We start from the raw sequence: 13,955 nt of genomic DNA, 5'->3' as shown, positions 1-13,955 counted from the left end.
TATGAAAATGTGTTAGTTGACGGTGTTGATGCAACAATTAGGAGGATAAGTTGGGACGGTGGAGATTGTTTGCAGGAGCATTGGATGCTCGTTTATGATGACTTGTTTCCGATTGCTACATTGTATAATGCTGCTGTCATGTTTTTCGGCTTCATGGGTGGACAGACTATTCAGTTTTGGGGCACTGTGTTACCATTATATGCCGCATCCACTGCTACAAGACCAGAACAAGAGATATGCATAGCTCATTTGGGTAATCACTGCCGCCACTATATCCGTTTAAATTTATCTCCTAATTTTCCGATCACCCCTATACTGACATGGTGGTTTCAACACCATGATCGAAGCGTTGAAGGGTGGGAGCGCTTCTATGCTGATAGGAGAGCACATTGGACAAGATTGGTTAATATTAGGGGCAATTAGATGTTATTTTTTTCAGTTAGTTGTATATATGTTACAGGTTGATTCTGTATGATTTTTGAATAGCTCTAGACGTGTTCAGTTATGTTTCAGTTAGTTGTATATATGTTACAGGTTGATTCTGGAGGATTTTTGAATAGTTCTAGATGTTTTTAGTCACAGTTTTGATACAGTTTTGTTCAGTTAGTTGTATATATGTCACAGGTTGATTCTGTATGATTTCTGAATAGTTCTGGATGTGTTCAGTTATGTTTCATTTAGTTGTATATATGTTACATGTTGATTCTGTATGATTTCTGAATAGTTCTGGATGTGTTCAGTTATGTTTCACTTAGTTTTATATATGTTACAGGTTGATTCTGGAGGATTTCTGAATAGTTCTGGATGTTTTTAGTCACAGTTTTGATACAGTTTTGTTCAGTTAGTTGTATATATGTTATAGGTTGATTCTGTATGATTTCTGAATAGTTCTGGATGTGTTCAGTTATGTTTCAGTTAGTTATATATATGTTATAGGTTGATTCTGGAGGATTTCTGAATAGTTCTGGATGTTTTCAGTCACGGTTTTGATACAGTTTTGTTCAGTCAAGTTACAGGTTGATTCTGTGTGATTTCTGAATAGTTCTGGATGTGTTCAGTTATGTTTCAGTTAGTTATATCTATGTTACAGGTTGATTTTGGAGGATTTCTGAATAGTTCTGGATGTTTTCAGTTACAGTTTTGATACAGTTTTGTTTGTATATATGTTACAGGTTGATTCAGTCGAGTTACAGTTTTATAAAAACTATTAATAAACAACGTACTTATATAATTAAAGTACTAAAATACCAAGTACATACTACAGATATAATCCGTACAACTACAATAAAAAGTACTAAGAAACAGTCACAAATCACTTGGCCGAATGCCACACATCCAAAATCTGGTGGTACGACTGTCTCCACTCAGTCGCTAAATCCTCATCAAGAAGGTTCATCGCCTCCAATGCACCTTCACCCCAGTTAGCCCAGCGGCTAACCCACCGGCAAAAGAAAAACCCCAAAATGAATACATATTATTTCATTAAATAGAATTTGATATTTGTAAATCAGTTGATTAAAACTAAAATCACTTACAACTTTACTGTTCGATCGAGTAAGAACAGTCGGTCCGGGTGCAGGCATCTCCGGCAGTAGCTGAGGGTGTGAATATAGGGTGTACCAGTTCATGTACTGCTCCTCACAGTCCAAAGGAGTCCGTGCTAGAGTGAACCGAGACAATACAAGCACGATCGCCTCGGGAAACGAGGTCCAAATATCCTGCGCCATGTCGGCGGGCACCTCTACCCGATACTTCAAACTGGACTAGGGACGTACGGCCTTCAACGGCCTCAAGATCAGTCTCGGTATGGTTTGCACGTAACCGAGTTGACGAAGGCATCTCCCCGACATGTACGGCTCGATCACATCCCGGTAACGTATCCATCTGGCGTATGTCGTCCTAGGGGTACCCGTAATGGCATCAGGACCATACGGCATCCACATCACCTACAGATGTATACAACAACATTAACATACAAGTAATACAAGTAATGGAATTGGTTTATTTAATTAAATGGAAATTGTACCTCATCCGCAGTCAATCTATCAAGTCGGGTGCGATATGATCTCAGCCGATCACCACTCTTCTCCAACGCTATAAATGGCCACATGCAAGCCATAGGAAGATCGGGATCCACTGTAACTCCCTCCCGCTGAGGCCTGAAGCATGGGAAGTACTCATAAATCCATGCCTGAAGCAGTATCAGACAACCCATGATCTGCCCGCAGTCTCCTCTGCTAGCAATACCTATATGACGGTATAGATATGCTAGTGCAGCTGAGCCCCACAAGAGTCCAATGGCTCCAGCTACCGAGTCTTGCACCTCCAGCAGGAGCAAAGGTCGAATTCGGTCACCACTTTTGTCTACGAATAAATATGCAACCGAGCATAAGAAACGTCCAAGCTATAGCCTGTGCATCAGGAATCCGATCTCCTTGACAATACTCCATGACGGAAGCCGATCGTATACCACCGTTAAAGTAGTGACCATCCAGCAACTCACTCCGAGTCATCCCAAACAACTCCATCACACAAGACTGAAGCTCATCAATACCCGCCTCAGCAGTCACTATAGTCCCATCGATGGGGATGCGCAAAATCTGCCACATCATGCAACATAATGCTTATCTCACCAAATGGCATATGGAATGATGACATGTCTGGCTGCCACGGCTCCACAAAAGCCGCAATCAGGGGCGCATCGATGTGGGCATACATGATACCCAATAAATGGGACAACCCAGATGACTCTATACACGACTGGATCTCCCTAGAAGCACCACTGTACCATAAACACAGCTTCCCGAAATAGACTAAGCGTGTCTGACACCTGAGGAGGCCCCTATCCTGCCCGCTCCAGATAGCATAGGCAATATGTCCCAGAAAGCTCGGGATCACAAGACCATCAGATGGACCCTCGGGAACCGGGGTCTTCACGATCCAGTCATCCTCTCCAGCACTCCTCGAGCGCTTACTGCTACCTGAAATTACAGCAAACTCATTTCAGAATATTCATATATTTTTGTACTAATCATGAATAAATCACATAATAATAACTAAATTTAAAATTCTCACTTGACGACGACCCTGCTGCAGCAGCAAAACGTATGTCTCGACCCCTCGTCACTGTCTGAGGAGGTACTGGCACAGAAGAAGCACTCTAAGGAGGCATAGACTCATCCCTTTCCATCTTTGCATCATCCGCAACCTCTTGACGTCTAACACGCTTGTCGTGTTCAGTCTGTGCCCTCTGGGCGTCCGCCATCATTCTCTGCTCCGTCCGTAGCCTCCGGGCAGAGGCAGCCTGTAACGCCCGTAAAATAATTCTTATCAATATTTATTCTTGGCATATATTAAAATTCTATGTGTATTCTTACCTTTAAAGATTAAGTTTTTGAAGTAGTTTTTGGTCTAGTAAATAAATTTCAACAATTTATTTCTATTTTAATAAAAAATAAATACTAAAAATATTTTCAAGAAATTTATATTTGCTATATATTATAATTAGAAGGTCACAAGTCGCTTAAATTAAACCTCGAGTTCAAATCCGAGTGTATACAAAAAACTTTAATTGAGAGATGATTCACCTAGAAGGTCGATGATGACCCTCGAACTACGAAATCAAATAAACTATTTAAAATAAAAGAGGCCATATAAAATAAAATATAGTATTATATTATTTTATAAAATTATTTTTGAGCATACTATATTTTTGGGTGATTTTAAAAATAAATAAATAAATAAATAGGGTGTAAACTAACCCTAATAAATTACTAGTATAAAAGGAGAGAGGGTTTTAAGAAAAAGGGGGGAGGTTTTGCGATGGGATGTGCGGCAAAGGCTAGGAGGCAGATTTGAGTTTTCAATTAATTCCTCATATGCTAATCTTCATTAAAGGTATTTAATTGTTATTAATTTGCTAGTTTCTTTTTGCTGAGTTCTAATTAATTATCAAATACTTGGGATTGAAAACTTTTATTTGATCAGAGAGAAAAATATATAACTATTACTTTTTGTTTCATATACGATTTTCAATTGTAAGCATCCTTGATATTATTGGGGTTTTAATCTTCTTTTTAATTTCGATCATAATTTTATCAAATTTGTATTGGAGAATTCCATTTAAAATTTCGTTTCAGGATTTGGGGCATTTTTATTATATATGAGAATATATATATTTGCGTGTCTGTTCTTGATACGTTGATATTAATTTACCGGATTGATTTATGTGTTTGGGATGTGTACATGATACAGTGATGAAGATCATATCGGTATGAAGATGTTTGGGAATGTCAATAATTATGATGACATGAGATAGAGAAATATATATGATATATATAAATTGGATTATAGAAATTGTCTACATATGAGAGCATGAAAGCTTAACTAGAATAGTATATTCAGTGGTTGCAATTGAAAAGAGAAAAAAAGAATATTGAGATAATGTGAAACATTGACACCGGGTATTTGTTACGATAGGGTGTCAGGACACCGGGTATTTGTTACGATAGGGTGTCCGGGTACCAGGTATTTGTTACGACATGGTACCTAAAAAAAAATATCATTGGGGTACCGGGTATGTATTACGATAGGGTACATCCATGATATAGATACGAGTGCAACCATTGAGTATACTAGGCTATGATAAGCAGAACCCTTTGATACTATGAGTAATAATATTTAGTTATTGACAGTTCTACCTGATAACATATAAATTAAGGGCATGACACTACTGTATATGCTATGTGATTACACTGTATTTAATTAACTATCATATTGAGTCGCTAGCACACTCTCTTCCACCACTATTTTTTAGGAATAAAAGATTAGTGACACTCGTCCGGATTGGCCAGTATATAGAGTCGTCATTTAATTAAGTGTTTGTTTTTATTTTATAAAGGATTTTATTGATTTGTGAGCATCAATTTGATGTTACGTTGAATAGAAATTTATTATTGTCTGTATATTTAGAGTTTTTAAAAAGGGGTGTTACACAGTCACAACACGTGAGGAAGTATGCATGTGTCCAGAACGCGCCTCAGCAATATCAGCCTGTAAAACAAAAAAATCAAATATGTAAGCAAATAAAGCCTGTTTTTATTTAATATACTCAATTTTTCATTTTTTTAATAATTCGGGTCTGTCAACGGACGGTCCGAATTATTTAAAAAAAAAAAATTAATTCGGACCCATTTTGGCCTAAACGGAGTGCGCTGTCCATTTGGCCGCTGGGCCAAATGGTTGCGACGCGCGGGTCGACCCCAGGGCTGACCTGGGCGCCGCAATCGTTTGGCCCAGCGGCCAAACGGACAGCGCACTCCGTTTGGCCGTAGGGCCAAACGGCCCGCGCACTTGTTCCACCATGAGGTGGAACGGCAGCGGCACCAAGTTCCACCGTAAGGTGGAACTGGTGCGCCACTCGTTCCACCTCATGGTGGAACAAGTGCGCCATGCTTTCCACCTTATGGTGGAAAGCATGGCCGATGCTGTTGCTACCATGGGCGAACGGACAGTTCGTCCGTTCCGCCTATGGTGGCAACGGCATCGGCGGCCCGTTTAGTGCAAAAAAAAACGGGTTCCGCCTCCGATTTCGGAGGTGGAACTCGTGATTTCGGTGAATTTTTAAAAATTAAAACTTAACGGAACCTTCATAAAGCCTTTTCTCATGCCTTGCTTTGGTGTCATGTCGTTTTAGGTCGGGTTTTTTGAAAATCTAAAAAAGCTAGAGAGGATTTGAAATTTTTTGCTTTTGGTTTGAAATTATGAGGAGGGCATAAATGTCAAAAGGGTACGGTGAAACGTATAATAGGTGCGGTATATAACAGTTCACATTCTTCTTTCTCTCTCTTCTCTCTCCTCTTTCTTAATTTCTCTCTCATCACCACCACCCCCACGGATGTCATCGGAATCCTCCTAAATACCGAAAAATTCATCACATTCATCCTATTAATGTAGTAATTTTGGAAATACCTAAATCCTAATTAATTCACTTAATCTAATGATATAAAACATAAAAAAAATTCATCCAAAAGGAAACAATTAGCACTTTGTTCATGCGTATACGTTTTCCATTTGTAGAATGTTTTAAGCTGTTGAGCATACGGAATCAACCCCAAAGTACATGTTTATCAACTTTTAAACTACACAATGTATGTTTGAAAATGATCTAAACCATAAGATTTATTTTTGTACTTTTCCCTAAAAATAATATAGGAGGATTTATTATCCCATGTTTGATACGTAGGATATGGATAGGAATAAAATGATTCATTTTACAATATTACCCCTATCCAAATTTAAATAGAAAGTGTATATTATTATAGTATCAACGTGGGCTGGAATTAATTAAATTTAATCTATCAACCTAACTTGAGAAATAATTGAAACACTGTATTAAATTTTCAAAACACAAAAAATGGAATAACTAATATATTTAAGATGATAGATTAAATTTGATTAATTTTATTTGACATTGATACTACAATAATATATAGACAAACTTAGGTTTTCAAAAGTTCAAGATTAAAATTAACTTGAGAAATATTTAGAAAATCCTACTAAATTTTTAAAACACAACAAATGGAATAAATAATAAAATTTGAAGGACAAATTAGACTTTTCCATCTAAATAAGTTATCTCCATGTCCTATACACCCCCCTCTAGGTATAACTTTACGGGGCGTTTGATATTCTATTGGGATAAGGATAAGGATAAAGGTTGAGATATGGATAAGGATAAATGGTTGGGATAGGGATAAAAATATGATAGTCGAGAATTATTTTTCAATGTTTGGTATATAGGATAGGGATAAAATAATAAATTTTACTATTTTAACCTTATTTAAACTACATTACATTAAGGGATAAGTACAAAAAAAATGCATGTGGTTTACCTATTTTGCAAACGCGAATCTGTGGTTTTTTTTTTTTTACAAATAGAGGTATGTGTTAAACGTCGTTAGCAAACAGAGGCCAAATTGACTAACGGTGCTAAAATTCAAAGAGAAAAGAGTTAATTTGATCCTTATATTTATTTATTTTATAAATTAACCCTCCTAATTATCTAATTATCACAAATAAACCCAAAAATCAAAAATAAAAATAAAAAATACCATCTTCTCCATCTCTTTTTAATTTTTTATATTCCTTCTTCTTTTTCTCTCTTCTTCTTCTTCTTCTTCTTCTTCTTCTTCTTCTTCTTCTTCTTCTTCTTCTTCTTCTTCTTCTTCTTTATAAAACATGAAAAATTGGGAAAAAAACGTAATAATTGAAAAACACAAAAAAAAAATGAAAAACACAAAAACATAAAAAAAACAATTTTCGTGTTTTTCTCATTTTTCACGTTTTCATGTTTTTTTTGTTGATTTTAATTATGTAAATGAAATTTTATGATTATATTTAACTAAACAAATATAAAAGTATTGTAATGGTAATTACTTTTCATAAATAAAAAAAAATTATCAACCAAACATGGTAATAGAATCACTATTCCATTCCATTACATTCCAAGTTTGATTACATTACAACTTTGATTAAATTATGTTGTATTACGTTATACCAAACGGATCCTATCTAAGAAACAAGCAAACAGCTAGTCGAAGGAGAATATCGAACGATGGGAACGATGGCAACTAATTATGTGAGTTGAAATGGCTAAGGTTTCTACTTAGAGAATTCTTGATTACTCCACAGTTACCTATTCAACTATTCCTTTGATAACCAAGTTGCTATTTACATTGATGCCAACTCTATTTTTATTGGAACATATTGAAACATCATTTGTGTCTTCACAAGATCTAACTTTGCACATTTCCTAACAAAACCACTTCCAAGTTCACAAATGATTCGAGTTCTATTCAAGTTCACAGATAATTTTGATACCTTCTCTCAGAGTTTGCCACAAAGATGAGAGTAAGGATTTTAGAGATGAAATCCAAAACCAGGATGTGTCAAGGTAAAACCTTAAAAATTGTAAGAACATGAAAATCATATAGAAGGCAAACAAATAGGCAACACAACTATACATTTTTAATCGACAAAGACCAATAACCTGTATAAATTCCTATAGCCAAAACATGTTTCAATTTGATACCATTCCTCACTCGGGCATCGGGGCGAGTAAAAAAATTACAACCAACGAGCATGATGACAAACAAAGATGATGAACGCAGACAACAAATACAGCAAAAACTATCAATCCAGATGAGCATGTGTTGCTGTATGTCGATTGAATGCAGCCTCGGTACGATTCTGTACATGTCTATTGAACTCTATCTCATTTTGCCCCTTTACCCCGAATACGAGATGAGACACTCCACAATTTATCACCGCGCTGTGCCTTCGTCAGTAACGATGTTGCAGGTTTATCAGAAATGCCCTTTGACTTCACAAAGGAATTCTTATTAGTCTTCCCCATTCCGTTGGCAAGCAGCCATCGAGAACCAGATTGTTGCTGAGCAGTGTTACCCCATATCTTGTTCTTGCTAGGCTCAGTCTTGAGACCGGCAACTTGGACTTCAGTGATGCAGAACTGAGGGGTTCCTTCGTCTTCAGATGCTTTTCCTCCAATTTTCTCCTCATTTACCTTCACCTTCTTCACTGACTCAGACTCGTCATCATCCTCATCGTCAATTCTTACCTCCGAAACCTTGCAATATATTTTTGGCTTTGGTGGGATAAAGACTCTTTCTACTTGAATTAGAGCAAGCATTGGTGCACCAACGGGTTCATAATTTCTCAGAGGATCATGAAGTTGCACCATCAATGCAACAGTAAAGTTATTCCCTAGTAAACCACACTTTTTACCTGATCCTTTGCCACGCCTCCTCTCTCCTTTTGACCCTCCACGAATCATGTCCAGGGAGCTAGCATGATGGGCAGCAAGTATCTTTGAAGTCTGCTCGCTGATTTGAGCTTCATCGCCAATGTCACCCGAATCCAACCTCATCCATTCATCAAGAGTCAACGATAGACCCATTAATCCCTCAATATCACCACCATCGTCCTTTATGTCCAACAATTGCAACCCAGCAGCTCCATCCAGACCAAGGGACCCACTGATGTTAACGGACTTACCCTGGAAGCCTGAAATTTCCCCAGCAGACTGTGCATTGATATTTGCAGATGCATCCTCATTTGACATGCCCGATTGAACTCTCAATCCCTCCATTGAAAGTGCTTCAATCTTATCCATAGCCAAGGGGGCAAGATCTTCTAAAGATACATATTCAGACCCAATCACATTCCCTACTTTGTTTGACTTAAAATTATCAGATCTGGGAGGCGAGTACTCCTTCACATTCTTTTGCCCACCAGATTTATCTTGCCCAATCTCCACTTCATGCTGCAAAAATCCTTGGCTGTTCATAGGAAGAAACAATCAATTAAATCTTTATCAGAACATTTCAAACGAAGAATGATTATGAATTCTGATTTAGTAAAGCAGATATAAATCTAGACAAACCTCTCAAGTCCCTCCAGAGAAGTAGCTTCTTCCCATGCTAGTTGTTGCATTGTTTTTCCGGTGATATCATCTAAAGGCATTAGTTTATTTGCCTGCATAGAGAGCTTTTCAATCCCAACTGAAGCCAACTGCTGCAGTATTGCTGCTGTGCCAGAGCCCATTTCTGCTGGGACCACCACAGGACTAGAAACTTGCATGATTAAGCTCCCACCGGTTTTAGCACTCCTAAAAAGTGAAGGATTCATAGATCGCAAAAATCCGCCATTCTTTGTCTGCAGAAAGGGACCTAATCCTTCTCCAAGAGGAGGCAGTTCAAGTGGCTCTTCAGGAGGTAAATCAATTGGACACCCAAACGCACCAGAACCCTTGGGTGGAGAACACTGAAAAGCCTTATCGTTCAAGCCCCATTCACGCATTAAAGCTTCTGTCTCCAAGTCCTCTAATACTTTTGCCCTTGTCTTGCCAATCTCTGCCTGATTGCCCATCTGATACTCCTCCTCCACGGCTTGAATAACTGATGACAGCTCAAAGTCCTCAGACAAGTTCCCCCATTCAGAGACAGCTGATGAGTTGTGATCATATTCTATTTGGTCCTCACTGCCAATATCAAATTCAAACAGAGAGTAGCCCCCATCAAGAGCATCCTTCTCAAACTGTCTTAGTAAGCGCTCCCTTGGAGACTCTGGTTCACTCTCTGAACTCAAGCCAAGTGGACTGTGCTCGATCCCCAGCATGTCCAGAAATTCATTTGCAACAGATTCAGTAACATCATCCAAGCTTAGAGATGTCTCATTCTCATTTATTTCATGATCAATTTCAACTTCCATTTGTTTTTCTTCATCTTCAGGAGAGGTAAGTGCTTCAGCTTCCAAATTTGTTACAGTAATCAATGCATCCTCCAATGCTTTCATCACAGACTCTTTTGAACATATATCTTGCTCATCAAAATTGGAATCTTCCTCGACAAGGTCATCTTCATGACTCCCATGCACAACATCATGGAGACCAAGCTGAGCACCCTTTTCAGAACCTACTTGGAAACCCCCATTAATATTATTTTCTACTAAAGAAACCTCAACAGCTTCAACTGGTTTTTCCTTTTCTATTTGTGATGATTCCACCCTCTGTTCAGTGGCAGAAGATTCACTCTCTTCACACGCATTTTCAACATTTGCGTGGCTGGCTTTTGATAAAGGGCCTAGCTCAGGCTTACAATCTAATGAAGAATCCACCTTATGTTCATCAATTCTCGGAAACAGAAAAGGTTGTGAACTGGCAAGTTCTGATCTTGATTTCTGCAACACTTCAGGAGGATCCCTTCCATCTACAGTAGACTGGGTCCGGGATGGGGAAGAAATCTGCTTATCCAATGTACCAGGAAGACTTCCAGTGCGACGCATTCTGCTCTTCCCATCAGCAAGACCAGGTTTAGTAACTGATGTAGTTGTCCTTGAATTACTCTTCTTCACATTGTATCCTTCCGGATCATTCTGATTATTTCCATGTGATACAGGGCTCTCTCCAACCACTGTATACCCAAAACTAACATTCAAGCTAGCACCCTTGGCTTCTCCTGACAACTTGAAACTTGTAGTCCAGTTTCCCGAGCTCTTCTCTTCCTCCAACTCCTCTAATGTGAGAGGGAGCAACCTTGTAAGGTCAACCCTATGCTTTCCCAAATCAAGCTCTCGATAACCAATAGCAGATGCAAAGAGCAAGAAATGTTTTGCCTCATACTTAGCCGAATGGTGAGCTCCACTCCTACTCCCATAGACCATGCAGGTGTGGGTTAACTTTTCCTCAAACTCAGCAACACCTTCAGAAACCTTGACAGGCTTTGTAACTAGCTCTCCATCTCGCCTCTTCCAATGCACAGAAACATGAAGATCTTCGAAACTTCGGGGAAATCCTTCAATAGAATGTACAACAAGAGAGAAACAACAGTTGAATTTTCGGTTCTTGATATTTGAAAAGGCCTTTAGTGGCTTCCAGTTCCAAATAGACTTCTTTTCCTTGTTTGATAAATCTTCATTAACATTTCTTAACTTCGGTTTAGAATCAACAGGTGGGAATTTCCCAGATTTTGACCGAAAATTGGGGGCAGGAATTGAGGTCCTTGGATGGTTTTTCTCCGAGTATAGAGCTTTGCTTATGGTTTCTATTTCCTTTAACAGTTTCTTATTGCCTGAATCCTCCTCAACCTTTTTTCTACCTTCAACTTTGGACATCATCACCTTTCATACACTCAAAAACTAAAAAGAGAAGAAAACAAAACAGAAAGAATCAGTCATTGAACACTAGAAATTCACAACTAATAAAACCTAAAATTCATTTGCTCACATGATCAACCAAATCCCAAGCATTGTTTATCGAGCAATTCGCAATATATCACAAAATTCACACCCATCACCAAATTAAATTAAACAAAAAAAGAAACCCCAAAACAAAAAATGCAAAACATATTAAAGAAAAAACTGAATTATTAAATTCGTCAGATGAAGCTTAAAGGAGTTTACCTGCAATCAAAAACTCTTTTCAACGCTAACCCTAAATCACAGCATCAAATACACTTCTCGCAATCAGAAATTCCAATTTTCAGATTAAACGATCGAGAAATTTAAGCGAGATTATCAATATCGTATTATTGAGAAAAAGAGTTACGGCGGCTGAACCCGTTTATCGCTCAGTATTCTCTTCTTCTCCCCTCTGTCTCCTCTCTTTCCCCCTCAGAATTGCCGCTGGCTCTTTCAATTCCAAGTTTCAAACCATCTAGACAAACATTTAAAAGCCATTTTCAAATTGTGCCCATATCTTTTGTATAATGTTTTCTTGTCCCTGTTCTTTTCACTAATTTGATTTTCTACCCATAGATTACTCCGCATTATTTATTACCAAACTCTCACGCAATTAGATCTTGATTTTTTTTAATCAATTTTAATTTCAGTCAAAATAAAAATAACTTTTATTCAAAACTATGTTATTTGATTTGATTTTTAAAGGATTTGAAGTGAATTTTAGTTCTTATTGAAAAAAATTAGAAAGTCCAAACTTTTGCCCTTATAATTGATAATAATATATCTAAAAGATATCATCATGCTATCTTTTACCATTTGTATCAATAATGTAAAACTCTTTCTATAATTGATATAAAAAAAATTGATAGTTCTATAATTGATTAAAAAAAGGTTAAAGTGTAAAAATACCCACAACGTTTTGGATTCGGAGTAATTTTACCCCTAATGTCTAAAATGGTGCAATTTTAACGTTTGTAGCCAAATGTAATTTTACCCCTAACGTTGATAATTTGGATCAATTTGAGAAATAATTCATCAAACGTTCATCATTTTATCAGTAACAAATCACAAACATTTGTTGGGATGTGAAAAAAATAAAAAATAAAAAAATATACTGTATTTTTGTACAAATTAGACAAAAAAATTTAAAAATTCACCGAATTTATAAATATTAATCTCTGATTTTATTATTAAATTATAAAAAAACATGAATCCTTTTTTTATAACGAATTGTTATGCAATTTGTGCAAAATAAGGAACAAAAATATTTGTGTTTTATAATAGTATCTGAAATTGACCCAATTTATCAACGTTAAGGGTAAAATTGCTTTTGGCTTCCAATTGTAAGGGTAAAATTGCATTGTTTTAGATGTTAGGGGTAAAATTGCTCCTGACCCAAAATGTTAGGGTATTTTTGCACTTCATCAACAACAATAACAAAAAAAAAAAAAAAAAAAAGTAACTAAAATTTGTTATGTTTATATATTTGAAAAAAAAAACACACTATATTTAAATTGTTATGATAAGCTTTTTATTTTGTTTGGATGGGAGATGGCATGGGCAACAAAATCAAAATCAAGTTTAAGACAAGTATTTTTAAAATAAATGTTAGTATTATTTAAAAAAAAATGTTAGAGTACTTTTCTGGTAAAAGCATAACCTTTGAAAGCAAACATATAATAACGGATTCGAAATTGTAACCAAGCATCGCCTATTGGTTCGATACCCGATTCATAACTAGAAAATTTCTCCGGACTTCTAACTCACCCATAACCAGTTAGTCAAGAGAAGAATTTTTAATTTTTTTATTCAAGCACCCCGGTTTCTTGGTTTGCTTTGGTACTTTTTAAGTATCAAGTCACTAATCAATTATTTTTCCATATTGAACCATTGATCATTGATTTATTATGGATTCGGCTCTTATTTTACTTTTTCATCAAGTTTGGCAAAGGAGAAGATCGATTTGGCATTCTAATGCTGAAAATCGTAAAATGGGAGAGTAGAAGATCGAGCTTGGAACAACATACTGGAAATTGATTTCTATAATTTCTTTTTACCTTTTAATCTCTATCTATTCTAATCAATAAACTCTTGTTTTATTTGCCCACGGCAATGGGCCGAATCACCCTAACAATGTGTATCGTCCAAACTCGATAGAAAAGTTTAATGAGGGTCAAATCCATAACAAAATCAATGAT

General features: G+C 36.8%; 1 protein-coding gene across 1 annotated transcript; it reads right to left on the bottom strand.

Annotated features, from left to right (window-relative positions):
* Positions 1-7,947: 7,947 nt before the first annotated feature.
* Positions 7,948-12,231, bottom strand: LOC136202491 (protein PLASTID MOVEMENT IMPAIRED 1-RELATED 1). The gene is made up of 3 exons (XM_065993146.1): positions 11,980-12,231; positions 9,464-11,715; positions 7,948-9,359 (listed from the first exon to the last, which is right to left on the bottom strand). Exons 2-3 carry the CDS (start codon positions 11,692-11,694, stop codon positions 8,276-8,278), a joined length of 3,315 nt encoding a protein of 1,104 aa, XP_065849218.1. The 5' UTR covers positions 11,695-11,715; positions 11,980-12,231; the 3' UTR covers positions 7,948-8,275.
* Between the last annotated feature and the right edge of the window lie 1,724 nt (positions 12,232-13,955).

This window comes from Euphorbia lathyris, chromosome 8 (assembly GCF_963576675.1).
Source record: "Euphorbia lathyris chromosome 8, ddEupLath1.1, whole genome shotgun sequence".
In the NCBI taxonomy this organism is placed as follows: Eukaryota; Viridiplantae; Streptophyta; class Magnoliopsida; order Malpighiales; family Euphorbiaceae; genus Euphorbia; species Euphorbia lathyris.
Note: the sequence above shows the minus strand (reverse complement) of the source record. Positions and strands in the feature narration are given on the sequence as shown.

Bases quoted from the DNA above. Each gene is read 5' to 3' on its own strand.
- LOC136202491 (XM_065993146.1), bottom strand. From the start codon at position 11,694: ATGATGTCCAAAGTTGAAGGTAGAAAAAAGGTTGAGGAGGATTCAGGC. The intron at 9,360-9,463 runs GTTTGTCTAGAT...TCCTATGAACAG, and splicing joins TCTCTGGAGGGACTTGAGAG to CCAAGGATTTTTGCAGCATG.